The following is a 26965-nucleotide window of genomic DNA, read 5'->3' as shown; positions in this document are numbered from 1 at the left end:
TTCCTGTGTTTGGGGAAATGAGGCATTATTAATGAATGAGTTTTTACATAAATGATGCTGATGTAATATTTTGTTTTATTTTTTATTAAATCCGTAATATCCGGTTGGGATGTTACACTATCAGTACTATATTTGTTTCATGAAATCAATCGGCTATCACTATTTTGGATCGATTGAAAGTTTCCAAACTAGGAATGTTTGCATCCTTACTTCGTGGTTGATTTGATTCAATTGAAAATTGTTTTAAGCCTTTAAAAGTCAACATATCTTTTAACTAGCCAATTCAACCCCCCCCCCCCCCCGCCCTCTTGGCATTTCAACCATTTCAATACTTGCAATATGCAGCTGAGCCATAGTACTAGAGTTGAGCCACGGAAGTAGAAAAGATAGGACAACATATTTGAACTTTCTGGCTGAGCACAACAAATGAAGTTGAGCCTCGTGACAAAAATTTCTTTACAAGGAAACATAGAGAGCAAATCCATGGGATTGAGCAACAAAGAAAACCCTCCCAAGAGGGAAAGGTCATGTGTTAAGCACCAAAACAAGGGGCTGAGGTGAGAAGGAAACTCACTTGTGAAGTAACCCCTATGGCTGAGCACTAAAAGTTGGACTGAGCACTACCTAAAAATTTCTATAAATAAAGACCTTGATTCTCCATTATAGGCATTGAGTGGAGGCTAAAAAATGTAGCAGTAGGATAGAATATGGTTTGTAAGGTATAAGTGATATGATCTTAGTGTAGATCTTATGTATAGATGTTGTTAGAATTGCATTATAATATTCTATGAGTAGTTGACTCCCTCGTGTTCAGGTTTGATGTAATCAATTCTGATTCTATTCACTTCTACTTCTTGGGTATTTTTCTTTGCTTTCATTCATTTTTGTGTGGTTTAATATACGCTTAATGATGACTTGATCACTCATCTATTTAACTGGTTTGGATTGAGTTGGGAAATCGATATGAAATTGTGATCCAATCAAATCATCATACCTGTACTGGTGCTTATTTAAGTAGCCAAAGGGAATGTTGTAGGAAAGAGTCTTGCACATTAAAGTAAGGATTCATTCTACTAGAAGTTGAGGAATCATACTAGGTTTGAAGTCCTTAGGTTCTAATGTATCAAGGATTACCTAGATCTACATGGAAAGAGTACTCCTAGGACATTGAATGATTTGCATAATAAGTAAACAAGATGGTAGTGGTGTAGTAGAAAAAGATGAATGAAATCAATTCATAGCCACTACTTCACTCAATCTATTTAATAACTTCTATCTATTTTTACTTGCACTCTTTATCTCAAACCAAAAACCCAAAAATCAAACTATCAATATACTTGCTAAATCCTTGTGGATACGACACTTGTTGATACTACTATGTACCAGTACACTTGTTGAGAAATGGTTGTTGTGAAATAGTTATCACGTGCCTAATAATAAGGAAATTAAAAAGATTATTCTAGAAGAAGCACATAAAAGCAAATTAAGCATACATCCGGGGATGATAAAAATGTATCAAGATCTTAAAAAAATGTTCTAGAGGCCCAAAATGAAGAAAAAAGGAGCACAATATGTAGCAGCATGTCTGATTTGTCAAAAATCTAAGGTAGAACACCAAAAGCCCCCGGGAATGCTACAATCTTTATATATACCTGAATGGAAATGGGATAGTATAGCAATGGATTTTGTAGTTGGCTTGCCACACGAACCGTTCAAAAATTTGATTTTGTATGGGTTATCGTGGATAGGTTAACAAAGTCTACTCATTTCTTACCACTTAACATTAGGTATTCATTGGAGAAGTTAAGTGAATTGTACATAAGAGAAATTGTAAGGTTGCATGGAGTTCCAACAAGCATTATATCTTATAGGGAGCCTAGATTTACTTCCAAGTTTTGGAAAAGTTTACATCAAGCTTTAAGGACTAGACTCCATATTAGTTCAGCTTATCATCCCCAAACTGATGGACAATCAAAAAGAACCATCCAATCTTTGAAAGATTTGTTGAGAGCTTGTGTGCTGGAAGATTCAAGTAGTTAGGATCGATGTCTACCTTTGATTGAGTTCACCTATAACAATAGTTTTCATTCTAACATAGGCATGGCACCCTATGAGGCATTATGGAAGAAAGTGTAGAACACCTTTGTGTTGGTTTGAGACTAGAGAAAGTTCGATCTTAGGTCTTGATATGATTCAACAAATAATTGAGAAAATCAAAATTATTAAGGACAAGTTGAGAGCAACTCAAAGTAGAAAGAAAAGTTATGTTGACAAAAAGAGACAACCTCTTGAATTTCTAGAAGGTGATCACGTATTCTTGAAAGTTACACCAACACCTAGAATTGGTAGAGTGATGAAATCAAAGAAACACACTCCCCAATTTATTGGTCTTTATGAAATTCATAGAAAAATAGGTCATGTTGCTTACCAAATATGTCTACCTCCGTTTCTTTCTAACATTCACAATGTTTTTCATGTGTCTCAATTAACAAAATATATTTTTAACTCATCCCATATAATAAGACCCTATATAGTACAATTAAAGGTCAATCTTACATTTAACGCAATACTTGTACAAATTATGTACAATAAGGTCAAAGAATTGAGAGGCAAACAAATTCCACAAGTGAAGGTCATTTGGAATGAAACTACGGGAGATACTACATGGGAATTAGAAGAAAAAATAAGAGGAATTTATCCTCATTTATTTTTGTAAGACTCGAGAAATTTAAATAATTAAATAATTAATTATTTAATAAATGTGGGTAGTGAGAACCTTTATGGCATTTAATGTTGGAAATTATGACGTTGAATAGTACTAACTCAAATAGTTGAGAGTACTTGATTATGTTGAGAGGACTTGGGTTCAAGTCTTGTGTATGCCAATTTTGTTAATTTAATTACTTTATTGTTTTGCATGTCTACTTAAGATTAGAGTAGTAAGATAAAATCATAGATAAGTATGAATTACCAAGAAACATGAATTGGCTTGATTGTTGTGCATGTACTTGGTAATTGGGAGGTTATGGGTTCGAACCTTAGCTAGAGTAAAATCATAACATATTTTTTTATGCCTTGGAGACAAATTGAGGAGATGAAGAGCTAGAGATAGGTTCCATGAATCTGAACACAGATAAAGAGGTTAATTGGACTTAATTAGGCTTTAAGGACCAAATTAAATATGAGAATTAATTTAATTCGTTTTAAAATTAATTTAATTAATTTTAGGGCTGAAAAGTGAGGAAAATTCACTCAATTTTGTGTAGCTAAAACCAAGAGAGTCCAGAACCCTAAAAAGTTGAGTGAGGAGAGTGTTGATTATTGGGAGAAGGTCTCAAGAGGGGGAGATCAACTTTGGAGCAAAGAGGAACATCAGTAGATCATTTTTTTAGCGGGATTTCCAGGTTATGGGAGCTATCTTACGTGTTTTTATTGAATTGCATGATTCTGGATAGAATAATGACGCGAGTTGGCTTGTCCAATTGTTATGTTTTCTTGAGTTCTGTGATGTTGGTGGTGCTTGGTTGGAGTCTTTATATCAAATTATAAAATTGTTTATGTGTTTACATGTCTGAGATTGTATCAATTGGTGATAATTGTATGAATCTTTGCATGATTGGTGAATTAGGGTTCATGTTGGGATTAGGGATGAGTACATGTGGTCTGTGTTGTGATTGGTGCATTGTTTTCATGGAAAATGATTTTTATTTGGAACGAACATGAACTCTAAGATTTAGATGGAACGCTACGGATATGCCAAAATATGTGTTGAATGAATGAGTTAGGGCTTGAGGTCCATGCAGGTGTAGGAAAATCTAGGCAGAACATATAATTTGTATGCATCGCCTGGCGGTACAGGAACTTCTGCCAAGCAACACATCAGGTGTTGAGAGGCCTCTGATTTTGTTTTGAGTTGGGCTATTGGGGGTGGACTCTCTAGGAAATTTTGTGTATATTACTATATAATTAGGCAGAGGTGTTGGAAAGGGCACACATTTATTAATTGAATTAAGTAGGATTATGTGGTAATTGGAATTACAAGAGTGTAAAAGTGATAAGTTTACCTTGACTGTGATGTCGTATATTGAATGATTTGGAAATTGTTATAAATTGCAAATTGGGATGATTGATTGGAAAATTAGTGTGGTATGTGTCAAATTGGTAAAAGAATAAATGTATGGTAAGTCTCTTAAATAATTGAGTAATGGCGATCTTGATTATGGTACACTTGGTAATTGAATATGTTGAGTTGTGGTCCAGTCATAAGGTTATGACTGGGCAATTAAGATTGACTTATGTAATGCGTATTGCGTGCTTGAGGTTCAATAGAACCTGCCCAAAAATGCCAAAACCAATAGCATTTGCGCTACTAGTATGGTGCCTAGCGACACGGGACGAGCCGTCAGATGATAGGGACCCAAAATAGTAGTAATGGCCACTAGAATTGTGTGGTGCGTGGCGGCAGGGGTGGTTCCACCAAGCGGAGGTGGTCTGGAAGAGGTATTGGAAGGCATGTGGCGTTCGGTGGCGTGAGGTGACCACCAGGCAGTCTGGAATAAGATAGCATCAGGCGGCGCGTGCGATGTGTCAGGCGGTGTTGGGTGCAGAGTTGGATTGCGTGGAGGATTCTACACGACTTTGATGGAGGTCTGGAGGTGATGCTTTGCTAGGGCCCAGTTACGAGTGTAGTTTGTATTGGGGTAACACGTGGCAACTCGAGGTTGTAGCTTGGTGGTTTTGGAAGTCCAGTGGAGTGTGCGAGAACGTGGCTCGTACGAATGGGTTCCGGAAGACTGCCTTTCTCGGTGTTATCCGATGAGTTTGGTAGTCTTGGGACAAATACAAAATGTAATTCGTATTGGGGAACTCCACTTGGTGATGCAAATTATGATCGTGACAAGATTATTCCCACGTGTGGACTATAGGAAGTCGGAGGGACGAGTTGACACTCGTGACAACAAGGATCGATCAATGTCGGAGGGACGAGTTGACACTCGTGACAACAAGGATCAATCAATGTAATCATCAAAGGGTGTAGAATCAAGAGGCGTCCAGAGGAATAAGTGAATGTTGGGTTTGCTGGTTGGGTTTTCATTAGAGTTATGGGTTTAAAACCATTACTTTATTGTATCTTGTATTTCTTTTTATTTGAACACACCCTATCTGTGTGTGTTTGGCGATAATCATGTAACTCATTACATAGGAGCAAATGTGGATATAGGTGAGCACGTGGATACTTAGAGCTGGAGAGGGGCTAGGATAGGGAATTTTCATGGATTTATTTTATTTTTTTTCTTGTAATAAGAGACTAGTTATTAGTGTTGAAATTTTGTAAACACTATACGGATTTATGTGGTTTTGAAACTTTGACATTTACAATAAAAGTTAAATTTTTCCCGCGCTATGAAAAGGTATTTTGGATAATAAATGCGATATACTATTATTTCTCGTATTTTTAAATTTAAATAAATAATATCTAGCAAGGATGTTACCGTTTTAGTCAATACAAATAAAATTTCAAGGATGAAATTTATATTAGTAAGGAAAAATTGTAACATCCACAAATTATACTATCAATAAACAATTTATTACATTATTTATAAGCATTTTGTTATGTATCTATATAATATATTATAATATATATATATATATATATATATATATATATATATATATTATTAGAACTAATAATATATTTATTATAATAAATTATGAACACGTAAATACTATAAATATATAAGAAAAACTAATTAAATAATAATATTATACTTAAAGGTTATATATATATATATATATATATATAGAAATATATAGAAATATATAAATATATAAATACATTTGTATATACAAACGTATGAATAATAAAGAAAAAAAGAAGCGTAAACTTTCTAACATGATTAGATAAACTTTCAATTATATAAATAAATCTCTGAAATAAATAGATAAGAATGAGTTTAGGTTGAATAAATATAAGAAAGGATAATAGTGAAAAAAAAAGAGGTTAAATATGTTTTTGATCTCTCAACGTGAAAATTGGAATTAGTCCCTCTTCGGAACTTTTGCCTAATTTAGTTCGTCAACTTTAGAACTACGTGGATTTAGTCCTTTCAACCAAATCTTTGTTAACTTTATTTAACGTTTCAAACGCATTTAATGATAACATTTGAGTTGTTTACACCGTTTGACACATTTTTTTCTTCAATGTTAACTAAGAAACTATCATGAAAGGCATTTGAAACATCAAATAAACTTAACAATATTTAGATAAAAGACTAAATTGACGTAGTTATAAAGTTAGGGCACTAAGTTGGGCGAGTTTTGAAGAGAGACTAATTCCAATTTTCACTGCAAGTTGAGGGATCGAAAACAAATTTAACCAAAAAAAAGAGAGAAAAACATTAATGAAATGATTCACAGAGTAGTTAAAATTTTTTAGGCATGTTCTTCACAATAGTAACTGAGGTAAGAAAGAAGAGATATCTACAACTTTATATATATATATATATATATATATATATATATATATATATATATATATATATATATATATATATATATATATATTACATGTTTTTATTACTAAGTAGGTGTTCCCAACCCTATCTTAATCCTACTCTTACTTAATTCATACTATTTTTCAAATGGAGTATCCTAATCTTACTAACTTTTTTATATAATTATTTATGATGCTTAATTTATTATATATGTATATTTGTAATATAAAAATTATATATACCGTATAAAACTATATATATCAAAATTTTGCCATATTATATATATATATATATATATATATATATATATATATATATATATATATATATATATTATTTTATCATTCGTTAAATTAATTTGTAGTGGAGGCATTGTCTTGTGGATTTAAATGAGTACATTGTTATTCAAGTAAAGATGATCTTGAATTACTATTATTGACCATGTAAAGTTCATTCATCCTGACTAGTCACTACAAAAGTAATTTATATTTATTCCATTACAAAGAAAAGAAAAAAAAAAAGTCTATGTATATTCTTATAAATGTTACTTGTTCCCACAACTAAACCAACTCGTTCACTAGGAAAGTTTATCGTAACTAATTGATATCGTTGTTGTTAAGCGATCAAATTAACATTACTTAACTCTAGCAACTTCAGTGTTGTCAAGTTAGTAGTGAACCAACTAGATAAGGTTAAGCTAACCCTGAGTCGTATCCCAACGAGTACGGAATTGACTTTTAATATTTGACTCTTATAAGAAATCTATCCTAATGCAATTACAACTAGTAACTATGAAAATATGGGGTTTTGATATGCAAAAGAAATGAATGTCATGCAAATAAAATATTGTAAACACAGTAATAGTAAATAGGTCAATTCCACTACTTTTTCAAAATAGGATTCTTCATCGGTTATCTAAATATTATTGTTAAATTAATTATTTTTGTTGATTTATAAATCAATCAATGTAAAGTCTCAATTCATTTGTTGGCACTCTCGCATTTAATCAAAGTACAGTCTCAATTAAAAGTGGGAATTTTTAGATTATCCACAATAAATTAATAAAAGTAAAGTCTGGACTAATTTTAGTTAAAGTGATTACCTTTAATCAAAGTAAAGTCTCAATTATTGGTAAAAACTTATTGAAGCATATGAAAGTTTCTAAATAAAATCAAAGTAAAGTCTCAATTGAATTTAAAAACAATTTAACTCATGATTAGCATGAATGTAGATTTAAAATCATTATTTTCTATTCAATTAAGAAGCAAAGGACATAGATAAATAAAAACCACAACAATAATCAAAAGAACAAATACATTAATTCATCTAACCTCAAAATTCAGTTAAGAAATTATAGTGGAATCAACCTTAAAAGCTTATCTCTTCATGGATTGGATGGAATACATGATAAATGATGAATGAAAGAAAAATAAAAGGGATGGAAGAAGAAGAGATGTGGTGGATGGTGGTAGCTGCCAAAATCAGAGAGTTGTTAAGTGTCCCTCTTCTGCTCCCTTGGGTCTCTTTATATAGGCTTTGATTGGACTTGGACTTTATCTTGTCTGTTGTTGAAATATTTTATCTTTTGATATAATATTTCTGTCCAATTTCCAATTTTGCCCTTCTTGTTTGACTCTTTGACCAGAATATGCAATGTTTGACACATTTTCGGTGAACATTCAGAGGCTACCATGTGCCACACACTCTCTCATCAGAATTAGGATTTCCCAAGTGTGGCTTCCATGGTTGACAACTGCTACGGTGATGGCTGATCGGACTGTCGCAGGTGGCATGGACAATGAACGGTGGTGGCGTGCTGCTGGCTCACAGACTGTTGCAATGGCTTCATGGTGCAGATGCGTGAAACTGCGGGTGCGATGGTGCTTTCCTGTGGCCGCACATGGTGGCTTGAAGGTTGTTGTTCTGGTGAGCAACGCATTCTACAATGGAGGAGCTCTCGAAAATGGAGTTTCAACTGTTGCATCGTGGATTTCCCGCAGGAACGGCGTGGACGCGGTGGTGGCGTTGTTGGTGTTGCAGATTAGGAGGTTGCTCGTAGACTTTTTTGGTGGCAGCGTGATAATTTCTACAGGTTTCACAAGCTCAGATGGTGTTGCACAAACGGTGTGCGAGGATGGTAACGCGTTTGCATTTTGCGTGGCTACTGCAGTGGTGGTTTCCAGCAAGGTACGAGGCTGACGGTGGTGGACTGCACGATGGTGGCTCCGCTCCATGGTTGATGTGCAATAATGGTGTTAGGGTTTGAGAGGTTGAAGGTGATGAGGTGGCAAGCTGTGCTTGGCCAATTTAGTTAGTGAAGGATTGTCACATGGCACGATCTAGTTGAGTGGAGTTTAAGTGGTAGGAGAGGTGCAACTCGTAGAAATTAGGAGTGCAGAACAAAGTTTTAGGTGATCCACTTGAAAGATGAGTGTGTAAAATAAAACTGGAGGTGCATTTAGCTCCTGAATTATTTCTTTCCAAAATTTACTGATATTGGACTTATTTTGTAACTTTGAACATTTCAGATTCACACTTTCAATGACCTAAATTAAACTTCAGCTACATCAACAAACATTAGAATATCCAATAATATTTTATGCAATTAAAATTACTTTTTACGCCATTTTTAACTTATGAACTCAATAAATCCAACAATAACAAATCATGATTAAATTAATCCTTAACCACCAAAATTATATTAAATCCCCCAAATTTAAATAATAAATGAGGGCAAAAATTTGAACCCATCACTAATCTAGCTCGTCAATTGGGGAGTAGAAGATAAATTGTGACTTTCATAACTAAGTGGGATATTAGCCCAAAAAAAGTTTGTCCTCTCCTTTGAGAGAAACCTTCGTGACCTTCGTATTTAAAGATAGGAAACATGTTTTTCACATCCCAAATGCCCACCTCTCCTTAAAACTCAGAAGTGGGGTGGATTCCTGTTGCAACTGACAACATGACTAACTAGTGGGTAGAAAGTTAATTATTTCCTGGGAAGTAAAGAGGGTTTGAAACCCCTGAAAAGTAGTAGGGGTTTGAAATCCGTTGTAATTTAGGGAGTTATGAAACCCTTGATAATTTACGAGGGTTATGAAATTATAGGAAAGTTTCGCTTTAATAGGGGTTATTCAAAACCATCAATAATCTATTAGCTACACGGGTTTTACTCAAGAAAAATCAAACCGTGAACAACGTACTTAACGGACTTAAAATCCCTTGAAACACCAAATAAAACCCCTATTAAACCAATTTTTGTTGGGGTGATATTGTGTCTTTAATGCATTTAAGAGTTATCTGAGTCCATGAATCAAAATTTGTCGTTAATCTTTCACATTTTTGAGACAAAGATGAGGTTCATAATTATCCTCTGGTGTTAAAATGTATGCTAAACTTTAACTACCTACATGTCTTCTATCACATTATAATTTAAAAAACAAAACAAATTCAAGCGTATTTAATAAGAGATTATATAGAATGCAAGATACGTTATTGTGAATATAAACTGTTTTAAGAATACATTAAAGGGGGAATACAAATGAAATTAATTTTTTCAACACACCAACGAGAAAAGGGGTATTTAATAGAGCTTATTTTGGCTTTCAAATTATGCTCTGGGATATGATTTTATGACGTCTAAAACACTCTTGATTTTAAAGAAATGGTGAACAGAATATTTAGAAGCGTAGAAGACATCTTAGAGACTTTCCAGCAATCAAAAGATCAAAGGCCTGGTTTATCTCCTCCAGTGGAAGCTCATGAGTGATAAAACCATCTAACTTCACCACCTAATTCACACCATACAAATGCGCATCAATTCATTAACTACAATTATTACAACAGTTATTTGAGAAAGGAAAATCGTTTCGTGCAGTGCTTTTGTACATTTGCATTTATCAACCATTGTGCCAAATTCAAGTTTTTTGTGATACTTTTAAAATCACTGAATGAAAAAAATATATTTCCTTAAATTTTAGTTCTATTAACCAGTTTTTTTGTACCATTGAATAATAAAATTATATTACCTCTGCTAAAAGCGTTCAAATTAACTAATTTTCTAACATTTTAATAAAAGATTATATTTATTTAACTTTAAAATTTGGAGACCAAAATAAAATTTGAAACAAAAAAAATTCCAATTTTACATCTAAATTTAAAAACTACAAATATATTTAACTCTTAAATTAATTGTCTTTTTTATAATTAAAAGCAAGAAAAAGAAATGCTATTTCACTGAATTTGTTTTTAAAGGTAATATTTACTGTTTTTCTTAAATGTATATAATAACCTTAAACTTTGGTTACTGAAGAACGGAGGGAGTAATTTTATATTCTGAAAAAAAAAATCTTTGTATTAAATTAGAGATTAAATTTTACCTTTATTCTTTTTCACATATAATTACAAACACTAAAAATATATTTCATTATCTATCAATTTTAGTAACAAAAAATAATTAGTTACTATAGTGACCAATTTAAATATTAATATACAAAATAAAAAGTTATTGGTTACTAAAATAATATATGAATAAAAATTTATAATTGGTCTCCAAAATTTAGCTATCAAGACTTTGGTTATAAAAGAATTAGTTTACAAATTGGTCATTAAACATTAGCTGTTAAGATTTTGACTACTAGAAAAATTAGTTCTTAATTACTCTCTACTTGATTAGTGATCAATTTAGCGATCAATTATAATATTTTATTCATATTAATGACTATTTTAGTAATTAATAATTTTTTTTATTTTATAAATTGGTATCTAAATTTGTCATACTAACAATTTTTTATTATTAAAATTAATTAATATTTTGTTACTAAAATTGATTATTATTTAAGAACTTTATTGTAGTATTGTATCTTAATAGTATAGAAATGGACCGTAAAGAAGAGAGGTAAATTGAGGGAAATGCAGTCCTTACTCCATCCATGCATTCTTTGGCAAAATGTGGTAATTGAGTCTTCCCTTTGAAGCCTCCAAAAACCGATCCTACAATTCTACGACCCTCGAGCAAATCCATTGGGTGGATTGGAAGCAGTTTCGGTGATGTATGAACCCCTAATACCACAGTCAATCCCCAACCCTGCATCACCAAATACAAGATAATAAAAGAATTATAACTATGTTGTGATATTTGTTGTATTGACAACAAAAAATAAAAATAATAAAAGTAAAAATTGAAATGAACATATCAACATTAAATATCTAATCATAAGAGAATCTGTTAAAAATAATAAAATGGTCATTGAACATATTTAAGTTGATGATTATTAATCATTTAATAAAATACATGTCGCTAAAAAATGTTAAACATCATATAATATGAATGAAACTTAGTTCATCATATAACAATGATTGTAAATATTTTGAAGTTATATTTTTTTAGCTTCATCCTTTTATAGATAATCTAAATGTGTTTTGAGATTTTTTTTTATCATATATAAATCATTAAAACATATTTTTTTTACATAACTAAAATTTAGCCCATTTGTTGAACTCTAAACTTAATTAAATATCATACCTAGAAGTTTATCGTATTCAATAGGAAACTCTTAGCATTATAAATTAATCTGTAAAAGTTTCGTTTTTTGTATAATTTTTCTAAACTTTTATTTTATGTTTTAAAATTTATACTTACACTAGTTTTAATTAGTAGAAAAATTCATTTCATTTTTATTCTTATTTTATTCCTAACAGTTCTAATTAAATAAATTTTCAAAGAAATACATTACCTTCAAAAAAAATCCTACATCAAGATTTTAAAAGCCACATCAATCACATTTTTGCTATTTTTCGCAATAATAATAATAAGGAATGCAGCTTTGACACCCCAATTGTTACGCCAATTGAATATAAAATCTTAGAATCTCTTATGAATATAAAATCTTTAAAATATTGTCCATTGATTTGATACACTTATTCATATGATTCATTACTATTTATGTAAATATTTGTATTAACTAAATTTGTTGATTTGTTTCCTTTATGGAGTACATGTTGTATCTATAAATAATAATACAAAGATAAGTTGCTCCCTATTCTCTCATCCTCTATTCTCTATTGTTTCTTCTCTTCCCTATTATCTATCATTCTTTCTGTTAGTCGCTTTATTTCATAACATGTTATTAGCACGATGCTCCAAACAACTGAGGACTAGTGGAAGCTTTTTCTCTCTAACGATAGTGTTTTGTGTGTCTCAATCTAGGCTCTTTCTAATCCTTTCTCAATTTATAATTTTACTTTATATTTTTCCTCTTGTGATAAGAATTGTTTGACTTTATCAATTTTCATCTCCGTCTTTTTATTTTTATTTTTATTATGACGGTGATTATTATTATTATTATTTTGATTATTATTATTATTATTATTATTATTATTATTATTATTATTATTTTATGTGTTAGTTCTAAACATGCAAAATATTGCAAAATTTGGATTTGTGACCCTTGATATTACAAGAAAGAATTCCTTATATTGGAATTTAAATGTTGAAATACATTTAGATGCAACGGATATTGGGATACCTTTAAATAAAGAAATAAAGCATCTAAGCAACTAATTTGCTCATGTGACAAAAATATTGTGAAAAGAGATTTCACAAATATTATGAATTTATTTTATGCCTATGTATAGCTTGCTGGACAAAGCAATAAAGCTTTTTGATAAAAAATCATGAGATCCACCTAATCTGCTCCTTCCCAGAAGTGAATACAGCAATAAATATTATGAATTTATTTCATGCCTTTGTATGGCTGAACAAAGCAATGGGCTTTTGATAGAAAATCATGAAACCTGTCCAAATTCTCCTCCATTCCTAGAAGTGAATGCAGCAACATTTGATTTATATTTTCATGATCGTGATCGTGATATTGATTATGGACATGGTTATAAAGAAAATTTCAAAGACACATTTTGTCACCAGAAGTGGCACAATAATGTGAAAAAGGGAAAAGGAAAATGTAAAAATATTGTCAAAAAAAAGATGAAAGTATATATTATCATTACGGTGGTAAAGGCCATTTGAGTTGTATTTATTGTACACCAAAGCATCTTACAAATAATGAGAAGAACATAGAAACACATTCTCATTATGGGATTATGGCCATATGGATGTTACTCATCTTGATATTATTATTTTCTTTCCTAAACCAAATGGAAGCATTGATCACCTCATTGGTTATGAGAGTGTTAAAAAAAATCTCATATTGATATTTATGTTGATATGAAGAGCAAATATTTGCACTAGTACCAAAGGATATGTGTTTTATTGATAGTGCAACAACTTATACAATTCTCAAGAGTAATAAATTTTTCTCTTGTTTGATAATTCGAGACATCAATGTTAGTATTATTTATAGTACTACAAATATTTTTGAAGGCTCTAAAAGATTTATTATACTTCTACCAAGAAGTTAAATAGAAACTTATTAAGTTTCAAGGATATTTGTCTAAATGGATATCATATTGAGACAAACAATGAAAAAGATATTAAATCATATATACCAACTGCTAATGCTTTGAGTATATTTGATATTATTTCATAACACGCTTGAAGCGTGGTAGGCCTGTTAGTTCCAAAGACACGCTTGAAGCGTGGTAGGCCTATTGGTTCCAAAGATAAAAACTCTTGAATGAGAAAGGGAGCTAAAATGCAAGATGACCTACTTGAAAATTTGAAAATCCCAAAAGATTCATTTAACATAATTAATGATTAGGTTCCAGAAGAACCTCAAGTACCTGAAATTGTTGAAAATAATGAGATCTCAATAAATTATGTCATGAATCATATAATATGGAACCAAAATGAAGTTAACATTGATGAAACTTTCTTTTACTTATAACATAGCGATGAATGCTATGAATGACAATGAGGATCAATAAACAATGATCATTGAAGATTGTCGGCAAAGAAAAGATTGGAAAAAATGAAAATATGCAAAGAAGCATAATTATATTTGCTTGCTAAATGAAAGGTTTTTGAACGTATAGTTCGCAAAACTGAAGTTGTGAAACCCGTTGGGTACATATGGACTTTTGCGCAAAAATCAAATTAAGAATGATGAAATTTTTAGATACAAAGCACAATTGGTTGCTTAAGGTTGTTCACAAAACCTTGTATTGATTTGTGAAAAAACATATTCACTAGTATTCGATGCAACAACATTGCAATATTTGTAAGACCCGCTAAATTTAAATAATAAAATGATTAATTATTTAATTAATGTGAGTGAGAGAAGCCTTTATGGCAATAAATGTTAACCTTCATGATGTGGAAATGTACTAGCTCAAGTAGTTGAGAGTACTTTGATTGTCAAAAGGAGTTGGGTTCGAGTCCTAAGTATGCCATTTGTGTAGGATTTAATTTAATTCTATTTATTTCTTTTTCTAAAATGTATGAGCGTGTGAGTAAGAAGATGACAATTGAGTTATACTAGTTGTCATGAACATGAATTGGCATGATGGTTTGATATTGATTTGGCAATTGCATGGTTATGGGTTCTAGCCTTGGGGAACACCTAAATTAAACTTTATATTTTTTTATGGTAGATTTGGGTGGAATGGGAAGGGTTAGGGAGGCTGAAAAACAGTCATGGAGGGGTCATGAATGGCCATTAACCATTAATTAAGGGAGAAACCCGTTTTTGCCTTATTAACCTAAATTTAAGCATTGTTTAAAAGGTGAAAGTGGAGTATTAGGAAGGATTTTGCCAAGGCTGAGTCTATACCAGAAAGAGAGCACGAAAGGAGAGTGATTGTGAGTGTTGAGAGAAGTTTGGGTCTGAATTGGTAGAAGAGCAAGAGGGAGATTGGCGAACGAGGAAGAAGTAGCACATTTAGCAAACTGAGCAAGGAATCCAGGTTAGGAGAGTTCCTATTCTGTGTTTTAATTTTGCTATCTTATAATGATGTGTCGTTAATCATGTTTGAATTGTGGAAGCTTTGAATCCTGATTCTGTTTGCGTTTTCTAGAATTTTCCAGAAACCACCTGGCAACGCATAAACTGCCGCCAGGCGGCATATGTGGTTACACACTATTTTCTGGGTTTGTGGATGAACCGCCTGGCGGCTGGGCTAGAACCGCCAGGCGTTGTACTACGGTCACTGTTTTCTTTTGTTTTGATTGGTTTGTCAGTGATGTTGAGATATGTGGATGAATTCTTATTATACACATTTCGATTACATGCTGAGTAATTGTTACAGTGACTGAATCGATGAAAAGTGCATGAACTCATGAAATGGAATTTGGGGTTCGGGTACATGCGGGTATTGGGGATAATAAGCATGAAATGTTTTAATGATTGGTGTATTGATTATACAGAATTGACTATAGTATGTGTGTTGTACCAACCTTGTATGGTGTGTGTGCAAATAGAAACTCGTTGGGGTGCAGGTGGGTACTATAATTGGAAAATCGGGGTGCAGTTCGGTGCTGGAAAATCTGGGCAAAATCCAAACGCGTATGCACTGCTTGGCGGCGCATGAACTGCCGCCAGGCGGCCTGTCAGTACAGTGAATGTCCGGACATTATTATGTGTGTTTGGGTATTTGGGTATTTCATTGGCAAACTACATTTGTATGATATGGAAATTTAACATGTAAGAAGAATTGGACTTAAATGAGTTAGTTATGTGAGATATGGTATGGTTTATGCTTGTGAAATCTTATTGAGGTGCATATGCAACATTGATCAAAGTGGGGTGTCATGTTTCATATAAATTTCAGAATGTATGATTGTATTATTGGGTGTATGTGAATTGTATAAGGCATGTGTAGAAGAGGTAATTGAAAGTGAGCATGGGACATGACAATACTTGATTTATTGGCATGTCCAAATATGTGTGATGTAATTTGGTATTGATATATAACTGGAAAATCTTAGCAGCACCATACTTGGGTGGTTGGTATGTTTGGAGATCCTTTGGGATCTGTTTAAGTGCTCAAAAATCAGTAGCATTATGCTACTGGTATAGCGCCTGGCGGCGTGAGCGAGCCACCAGGCGGACGGGAAAATAAACTAGTGACAGTGGTCACAGCGAGAGTAGAGCGCCTGGCGGTGGCGATGGATGCGCCAGGCGGTGACGACGAAGCAGGGCGCATGGCGGTGTGGTGGTGTCCGCCAGGCAGTAGTGGTACTGTGAGAGAATTACAAGCGCGTGGCGCCTGGAGATGTGGGATGCCCGCCAAGCGGTCTGAAGCTAAGTTCCGTCTAGCGGCGTGAGATGCGTGCCAGGCGGTTTTGGTCTAGTGATGGTGCGCGAGGAAAGTTTTCTACACTGCTTTAGGGGATGTTGTGATGCGATGTTTTGGCCGGGGGCCCAGTTACGAGTGTATCTTGTATTGGGGTAACACGTGACCACTCTATGTTATAGCCTGGTGGTTTAGGAAGTCTAGTGGAGTGTGCAGGTTGTGGCTCGTACGGCAAGGTTTCGGATGATTGCCCTCTTCAGTGGATTCTGATAGAGATTTGGTAGTCTGGGAACAACTACACACTTAGGTTTATTGTGGGGAACTCCACTTGGTGTCACGGTGAGATGCTGTGGCAAAGTTATTCCCACGTGTGGACTATCAGGTGGTGGCCTGTAGTCGGAGGGGCGAGTAGACACTCGTGCAGCAAAGATTGATCATTGATCTCACCTAAAGGGTATAGAAATGATAGACGTCTAAAGGCAAGAGATGAAAGTGAAGTAGTAAAAAGGAAAAAGGGGAAAGTGTACTAACCCGGGTTTACTTTTGTTAATATGGTATTTAGAGACGGAGTGGGGATCTTCTAGGGATTTTGTTATCACTAGTTTTCATGTTGGACGATGGTTTATTGTAATAACTATACAAACAATTTTATTTGTATTACGCATTGTACGACTATTTTTATTCATGTTGGCGCGTTGAACATCGATATTTAAATTTTTCCCGCGTTTTTGGGAAATTGATGTTTAATAAATGAGGTTGTGACATATTTATTTTTTTTCTTATTTATTTTAATAAGTAATTTCCGGCTAGGACGTTATAATATTCGATTATCCTAGTTACACAACAAGGTTTTCATTTACATCTAATGGATGATGTTACAACATATTTGTACCGTTCTTTTGAGAATGAGAATCATATTTATATGAAAATCCCTGAAGGATTTTATTTGCTCAACAAGACAAATTCTAAAGAGGGTTATTCAATAAAATTGAACATGCTCTTTTATTGATTAAAGCAATCGGGACGTGTGCGACATAATCGTCCTATTGAGTACTTATTAAAATAAAGATATAAAAATGATCCTAATTGTTCTTGTATTTATATGAAAAGATCCAAAAATGAATTTGCTATAATTATTGTTTATGTAGATGACATAAACAACGTTGGAACTCTTAATGAGCTCACAAAGGCAATTGATTACTCAAAGAAATAATTTGAGATGAATGATCTTTGAAGGGCAAAGTCTTATTTGAAATTAGAAATTGAGTATTTAAATAAAGGTGTTTTTATACGTCAAAAGACTTATATAATTAAGGTGCTTAAAATGTTCTAAATGGACAAGTCATGTCCATTATGCACTCCAATAGTTGTGAGGTCGTTAGATGTTGATAAAGACTTTTCTTAGACCTCAAGAAAATGATGAAGATCTTCTTGGTCCAGAAGCACCATATCTTAGTGTCATAAGAACACTAATGTATCTTGCTAATTATACTCGATCTAATATTGCATTTGTTGTAATTTTGTTAAGCAAGATATAGTTCTTCAACTACAAGAAGAACATGGTTTGGAGTAAAACATATACTTCGTTACTTTAAGGGTATTACAAATATGAGCTTATTCCATCCAAATGATTCAGATTCAAATGAATGGGTTATGTATATGCATGTTATTTTACATATTCTCACAATGTCACAATGGTTGTTCACATGTGGTAGCACATTGGTTTCATGAAGGTATATGAAACAAACCATAGTAGCAACATCGTCTAATCATACAGAATTACGAGGAAAGTTGTGAATATGTTTGGCTAAGGTCTATAATTCAACATGTGCAAGAAACTTGTGACTATCCCCGACAAAGATGGAATCAACAACCATATATGAAGATAATATTGTATTGTTCAATTGAAAGGATGATATAGATATCCAAAAATTCATTCATGTGAAAATATGGCAAGTCTATTTATGAAGTTTTTGCCAAGAAGAACTTTTGAGCAAATGATTCACAAGTTTGGAATTCGTCACCTTAATGATGTAAGTTTACATGAGGGGGAGAAATAGAACATGTGATGAACAATATTGTATTAAAGAATATAGAATGTTGTATTCTTTTTCCTTCACTAAGTTTTTTATCCCAAAGGGTTTTTCCTAGTAAGGTTTTAATGATGCACATTCTTTTATCAATGGACACTCAAGGTGGAGTGTTATGAATTAATAATTATGATACATTTACTCATATGATTGATACTCATCTGATTCATTACTCTTTATGTAAACATTTGTATTAACTACGTTGATTGGTTTGTTTCCTTTATGGAGTACATGTTGTATATATAAATAGGACTCTTCCTAACAATAATAATACACAGATGAGTTACTCCCATTCTCTCATCCTTTATGCTCTATTGTTTCTTCTCTTCTCTATTATCTATCATTCTCTCTGTTAGTCGCTTTATCATATATTACAATATTAAATCATAAATTTATGTGAATGAAGATAGATAGATACATATACCTCATGAGCTGACAAGAAGGCATCCCTTAGAACGTTCAAATTTCCAGCACATTCAAAACTATAGTGCACGCCCCCATCACTCATCTCTCTAATCCTCTGCCAAAAACAATATACATATTTTACTTGTGAAAATCCAAATAAAGATTATATATTTTTAAGGAAAATATGTGGTTTTATCCCATACAATTCTGGCCTCTTCCTTTAAAAATTTAAACTTTTCTTCAGGTTTAAACTCTACTGATAAAATATCAAATTTGTTACAAAGTTAAATTATATATTTATTTTATTTCTAAAATTTATAAAAATTATGTAAATTTTTTTCCTGACAAATAATACATAAAATATTCTCATGTAATAAATAGAATTTTATAATTGACTATACGATAACATATACGTTTATGAAAAAATGTTTTACATGAAATTCATAAAATACATAAATACAAAATAAACATGTAATTTAATTTAACGATAACATGCAACGTTTAAAAATAATTTAAAGATTAAAAACATGTTTAACTCATTTACTAATTTTAAAATATATCACCAAAATTATATAATTTAATTTTTGAAAGTTCGAATATTAGAAACCAAACTTCTTATTTTCCTTTTTATTTTAAATGAAATAAATAGAGATGGCATAGAGAATTCTAACCTCATATACTGGCTTCTCATCATCTCTTGGATTTATGAAGTGAGTGATGCCCATTGCACGGCCTTTCATGAAATGTATAATATATGTTATTACCATTTTAATTGTAGCACTCAAAATAGAACAAGAACAAGTTCATGTCAAGTTTTTTAAGGTTTTATTATTTTCAATAATTTTCAAAACAAGTTAATAAAGAATAGAAGAAATCTGTTAAAGACCATATGGATTAAAAATTAAGTCAATTTTATTATATAATTAAACTAAACTTTATTTTATAAAATTGAATTAAGTTTAAAGTAGAGAAATGAAACAAAAGAGATATAAAAGAAAGGGTTAAATATATTTTTGATTCTTTAATTTTAAGTAAATATTGGAATTAGTTCATTTTCAAAATTTTGACCTAATTTAGTTTTTTATCTTTATAAATACGCGAATTTGATGTTTCAAATACGTTTATAATAACTTTTGAATTATTTATACTGTTTGAGATATTTTTGCTTCGATGTTAGCTAAAATATTATCATAAAATATATTTAAAATGTCAACTAAACTTAATAAAATGTAATTAAAAAGATTTAATTTATATATTTATAAAATTTAGATAATAAATTGATTCAACACTTTAAAAAAAACTAATTTTAATTTTCTACGTTAAAAATACAAAAACATAGTTAACCATAAAATAGAATTACCTTTGATGAATTTGTCAGAGTTGATATCGACTCCTATTATTTTGGACGCACCTCTGGCTCGTGCACCTTCTGCAACCTAATTTAAGATGTGGGTCTTCACAGCATTATTTTTCAGCAAAGATTATTTTCTAATTAATTTGAGGAAGAAAAGAGAAAAAGGAAAAGTGACATATAATGATTGACATAAATAAAAAAATGGAGAAAAATTTAAATTTCCGAAGAGTAACTAAATTAGAGATAAAATGATAAAATTGGAGATAGTTGAAAATGATGTGCTTTTAGAAAGAATTTTGAGCCTTAGTTTAATTTTAATTGTTTAGTTAATTTTATGGTTTGAATGGAAAGCCTTGTATTTATTTGAACAATATTTTGGTAAAACTGTAAAGAAAAAAATAATAAAAAATATTTTTGACTTACAGCAAGACCCACAGCGCCTAAACCAAAGACAGCTACAGTTGAACCAGAATGCACATTCGCGGTGTTCCAAGCAGCTCCAACACCTACACAATTAATTTTCAAGGTATAATTAATTACTAATTAATTATTTTTATGTTTAATTAATCATCAAGTTGGTCTAAGCAATTCATGCTTGCTCAGAGTTATCATATCATTTACTATCGAATCAATAGTTAACAAACATTGTTATTTGTTAAATATGAGGAATCATTAAATATAATTTTGTATTGGATATTCTCAATTATTTCTCAATATTTTATTCTTATTAATAATTTTGTTTCCTTTAACTTTTTTTTTAAAGTTTTGTCTTTTTTTTTGGTGATTTCAGTTTTTTAATTAAAAAGTTAAAATATTTTTGTTTCCAATAAAATTTTGGTCCCAACAATTTTTTATTGGTTTTTATAAAAGCATTGCAACCAAAATTAGAATGTGCTTATTTTAAATGACTTAAAAGTATATTTAAAGCTTTTCTTTTTAAACAATATAATCCGTTTTTTTTTATCAAAATATCAATGTTACTTCCGATGAAAATAAAGGCTTTTAAAATAAATAAAAATTTGTTTATTATCTTTTATTCAACATTTTTTCTCTTTTTTGGTTTAAAAAAAGTGAATTTTACTCTAAAACGATGTGAAACAATATTACTTTTATAAGAAGCGGGTTTACATATAAAATACGATAAAGTAATAATCACAAAATAAATCAGTTCAAATGATAATTTCTATTTTAACATCCACAACTTTTTTGCACTCAATTCACACTATTATTTACTATCTTTCACTCTTTTTTTATTATTTTACACATACAATAGTTTTTTATAATGACATTTTACTCCTACATTGGATTGTTAAATAATTACTTTTAATGTCAAATAAATTTTTATAATGGTAATGGTTGGCATAGATCATATCGCAAACCTTCTTATTCTTTCATTAATCAATTAAAATGATTGGAGTAGCACGTTTTCTTGTGTTTTGCAAAACTAACAAAATAAATTATACGAATAAAAGACATATTTATTATTTGTTAAAATAAATTACGTGAAAAAATTTAACTATTTTATTATTTTGTTTTCTTTCATTAAGCATATTTAGTTTTTACTTATTTTAAAAAATTTCTATCTATCAACCTTTTACTTCCTTCTGCGAATAAAAATCTTGAAAGATTTGTGTGAAACACGTGGTCATATTCTTCATCTGTGAACAAAATAATAAAAGGAAAGGGAAACTTCCTATGAAATTGAAAGTATATTTGTCAAATATATGCAAAAATAAACATTTTTATTTTAAAATTTATAACTTAATTAAGTTGTAAATATATCATAAACATCTAAATTGAATGTTTTATTAAATATTGAAAGTATTTTTATTTTTATTAAACTGTTTTGTTATTTGATTTTGGTTGTCAATAAAATAACATGAGTGTTATTTTTTGTCTTCTTGTATTCAACTCATCAAATACACCCTTTATTTTCTCTCTAAATTTTTTAATCTCAATCCTTTTCTCTCAGATAATGAGTTGACTAGTTGGTAAAAAAAAAAAAATTGGAGAGAAAAGCGTAAATTGATGTGAAAGTTGGAAGCACGAAAATAAATCAATTAATAGTAAAATTAATCAGTTAAGTATTTAAATGAAAATAAAAAATATTTTAAACACTTAATAAAATAAAAATGTCAAATAAATCAAATAAAAATACGTAACTGGTATAAGATAGCTCAAACTTAATTTAAATTTGTAATTATTTTTAAATATATATTTTAAAATGCAGATGAACTAGCATATATATATATATATATATATATATATATATATATATATATATATATATATAAATATATATATATATATATATTTATTTATTTATTTATTTATTTTTTACGTGTTAATTTTTGATGGGTTGAAGTGAAGTAATATTTTTTAGATTATATAATAACTCGGTCAAAGCTGTTTGTTTATAATATAGATTAAGGTTTTTGTTTTGATAAGATAAAAACGATTAAGGTTGACCACGCTTAATAACCTCAACTAACCCATTTGATAGTTACACTAATATCTTCTTAAACACAATTATTTCTACTAATTAAGAAAACTAAAACAATAAGTTTTGTATATATATACTTTATTTTAGTTAGGCATAACACATGCACATTACAGCTAACATATTCTTAGAAAATTTAAGAGAAGGAGACACAAACTAAATTAATTTGTCTTTTACTCCAAACAAGTCAATGAATAAACCTTGCATTGCCTATCTCTTTCAACAATTCGTTGTCTAAAACCTAAATTATCTAACTAGTCAATTTCGTTGGTTCCAAGCCTTGTATTAAATTCATATGTGTGTCCAAGTTTTTTTTCATAGTGAATAACTTTAATATTTTATAAGGAAATAAAAAATAATTATAATACATCATTCTTGAATCAAATTTACGGTTCAAAGCGGTCATTGATTTGAAATATTAGTAAGCGATATTCTGAACTATTTAGTTTATGGTTTTAATTAATCTCTAATTGATATAACTTAACTATTTAAATTTAATTTAAAATATAAAAATAATAATAGTAGTAGTAGTAGTATTTAGTTACGTAGATTTAAAATAAAATACCTTTTAGTAATATTACTCTTAATATGATTTTTAAATTCTAAATTTAAAAGTTCAATTTATCAAATATTAAATGACATCTATATTTATAAAAGTACTAGATCCACACATTTTGTAAACTAAACTGGGTCAAAGTTTTAAAAATGAATCAATTTCCATTTTCAGTAAAAATTAAGAGACTAAAAACATATTTAACCTATATTTTTCAGACATAAATTAAAATTTGAATGTGATGAAACATGAGCATTATATATAAACTGAATTTGAGCAAAGTTAGTTTCTGACCTGTAGACACACCACAACTAAGCAAGGTGAGTGTTTTGATGAAGGGGTTGAAGTTTCCATGGCCATTATGGTCAATCTTGACGACGCATGCTGAATCCAGCACTGTGTACTCTGTGAAAGTTGAAGTGTTCAAGAAATGGAAGATGGGTTTTCTATCCATTGTAGAAAACCTTGTTCCACCATCACAATCCATCACCTTCTTCATAATATCCACCCCAAATCTCTCACACTTGTTCGTCTTCTCACTCTTGCAATATTTGCAATCCCCACATTCCCCATTGAAAATTGGCACCACCAAATCCCCTTCTTTCATCTCACTCACACCTTCTCCCACACTCTCCACAATCCTACAAATTCATCAATACAATCACAATCATCACAACTTTCAATTCATATTCATGTCAACAATGTTTTATACTCTCACATAGTATTAAACATCTCCATTGTGTTCTTTTACATCACTTAAACTTAACTCCTGTAGTTAAATTTATATAAGTCTTTCTATTTTTTATTTTCTCCGTAAAATTCCTCATTTATTTCATGTTAATAATTATTTTGAATGAAAAAAAAAGTTTGTAAAAACTATTCATCTAAACGACCTTTTTGAACAAAAAACAATCTCTATACGTCTATAGAAATGAAAGAACATATTCAAACTGAACCAGCTCTCCTATACAAATAAATTATGACTTAATTAAATTTTAAGTTATTTGTAAATTTTTATTTTTAATTGAGTTTTATTAATTTTTTTTAATTTTTAAATTTTTAAAATTTTCATATTTTTCAATTAAATCATTATTATTTAAATTTTTGATCATTTAGATGACCGGTGACTTGTCTTGTCATTTTTTTCGTTGTCTTCACCGAAACATGATGTTTGTTAGTTAACATAAAACAATAAAAAACACTTATTTTTAATACGTGAAGATAAGAAAAGACAAGATATCAAATTATGTCCCCTAATTAACAAAAAAATTTATATAATACAAATTCAATTAAAAAATATAAAAACTTTAAATATTTAATAAATAAAAAATAAATAAAAACTGAATTAAAAACACACAAAATAAGGAGAGACTTAAAAATTAATTAAGACATAAATTATTATTAACCATATTAACTTCGTTTCGATATTGTGAATATTCATTAATGGTATAATTTGTGAGCATTGAATAATTTTTCTGGTGACCTACCCAGAAGCTTCATGGCCGAAAATCCGAGGATAAACACGAGCAGCCTCATTCTTTGGTGGCCATAAAAGAAGGAAAATGAGAAGCATCAATAAACAATATTAGATAACTTATGAAATTCAGTTTTTCCTAATACATATATATATATATATATATATATATATATATATATATACATACCTCGCCTTGCCAAGCACTGAGATCAGTATGACAGATTGAAGTGAAGAGGATCTTGATTCGAACCTCCATTTTCTGAGGAGGATGAACAAGAACACGTTCCACCACAAAGGGTTCTCCAGGACCATATGCCACAGCAGCTTCGTCATCAAAATTCATGAACATCAATTAATAATATTAGGTTATGAGGATGAGAATTGGAAAACATGAGATCTGAATAATATATATAGTACCTCTGCAAGTAATGGTCTTTCCCTTGGTATCATTTGGATTGAAGTTCTCAGTAGCAAACTCTTGACCTGCCATATCTTTCTCTGAGCTTTTCAGTGATTTTTCTGTGTGTGTGTGTTTTTCTCTAGCAGAGAGTTCAAGCACATGCAATAAAGCAAAGTTATGATAAAATTGGATGAACAAACAGAACTATATATAAGGATTTGGAGGTGTTCAAGGGGAAGGCCTAACACATGTGGGTGTTTTCATTATAGCATGTGTTTAGGGACTATAAAAGAAAAGATGTTAGAGATGAATTTGGAAGAAAGTCCGAAGATGAATTTGAATGGATTTGCATGGATCAATATCTGCAATTTTTTGTGTAGACTTAGAAGGTAAAGTAAATGAATTTGACGATGAATTTTATGAAAATAAGTGACCGATTTGAGTGATGTGATAGATAAAATAAAAAGTTATAATAGATAAAATTTAAAAATTACTAAAATATTTTTAATGAAAAAAATATATGAAATAATTTTTAGATTAGTTAAAAATATTAAATTTTAAAAACTATTATTTAAGAAATTTTAATAAAAAATTAATAAAAAGATAAATTACATTAAATTATTATTATTATTTTAATAACAATTACTATTATTTAAAACTATTATTAATTATTATATATAGTATTTTTATTATCTATTTTTATATTTAATTACTATATATTATTTATTATTATTATTAATTACTATATATATATATATTATTTATTAGGCGTAAATACTTTTTTGGTCCCAATTTTCGTGAACTTTGTTTTTTTTTTGTCCTCATTTTATTGAAATGTTCTAAATGGTCCTCATTTTTGTAATTTGTGGTCAATTTGGTCATTTTTGCAAACGTCATTTAAATCGTTAACGAAGTGTGAACAATAATTGTCATGTGTCACTCCGTGGTTTTTTTATTTTTATTTTTTAATTTTAAAAATGTTGTCCATGTGTCAAGTCAGCAATGTGACACGTGGTAGTATCTCGTGGCTTATATTCAATTTGGTCTCAATTTTCGTTAATTTTGTTCAAATCAGTCCCAATTTTGCTCATCTCCAAATTGACCAAGTTTAATTTCTATATAAATGTTGTACTGAAAAATTTATTTTTACTAAAATTCACATTTATTTTAAATATTTCTTTCATTATTTTTATACCAAACCTAACTATATTTTTGGAGGGAAATTATTATATATGTTTGATTTTTGGTACATGTAAAAAATATGGTTAAAGTTAGTTTAAAATTAGAGAAAAAATTCTTCATTATTTTTAAAATTAGAAGGAAATTTTTCATTATTTTTTAAATGATTCGGTACATCATTTATATAGAAATTAAATTTGGTTAATTTGGAGAGGAGTAAAATTGGGACTCATTTGAACAAAATTAACGAAAATTGAAACTAAACTGAACAAAATTAACAAAAATTGGGACCAAATTGAATATAAGCCACGAGATACTGCCA

At 30.2% G+C, this 26965-nt stretch overlaps 1 protein-coding gene across 1 annotated transcript; it reads right to left on the bottom strand.

Moving 5' to 3' along the window:
* Positions 1 to 9925: 9925 nt before the first annotated feature.
* Positions 9926 to 25721, bottom strand: LOC114166261 (alcohol dehydrogenase-like 4). The gene is made up of 10 exons (XM_028050978.2): positions 25482 to 25721; positions 25252 to 25388; positions 25075 to 25124; positions 23882 to 24228; positions 20958 to 21040; positions 20541 to 20616; positions 19852 to 19913; positions 19200 to 19295; positions 11419 to 11580; positions 9926 to 10285 (listed from the first exon to the last, which is right to left on the bottom strand). Exons 1-10 carry the CDS (start codon positions 25552 to 25554, stop codon positions 10175 to 10177), a joined length of 1197 nt encoding a protein of 398 aa, XP_027906779.1. The 5' UTR covers positions 25555 to 25721; the 3' UTR covers positions 9926 to 10174.
* Positions 25722 to 26965: the final 1244 nt, after the last annotated feature.

Source organism: Vigna unguiculata, chromosome 10 (assembly GCF_037176805.1).
Source record: "Vigna unguiculata cultivar grain cowpea cultivar isolate G323 ecotype 2 chromosome 10, ASM3717680v1, whole genome shotgun sequence".
NCBI classification, from domain to species: domain Eukaryota; kingdom Viridiplantae; phylum Streptophyta; class Magnoliopsida; order Fabales; family Fabaceae; genus Vigna; species Vigna unguiculata.
The sequence above is the reverse complement of the archived record's forward strand: the minus strand, read 5'-3'. Positions and strand labels throughout refer to the sequence as shown.

Bases quoted from the DNA above. Each gene is read 5' to 3' on its own strand.
- LOC114166261 (XM_028050978.2), bottom strand. From the start codon at position 25,554: ATGGCAGGTCAAGAGTTTGCTACTGAGAACTTCAATCCAAATGATACC. The intron at 25,389-25,481 runs GTACTATATATA...TTGATGACGAAG, and splicing joins AAAGACCATTACTTGCAGAG to CTGCTGTGGCATATGGTCCT. The intron at 21,041-23,881 runs GTCAGAAACTAA...TTAATTGTGTAG, and splicing joins TAGTTGTGGTGTGTCTACAG to GTGTTGGAGCTGCTTGGAAC.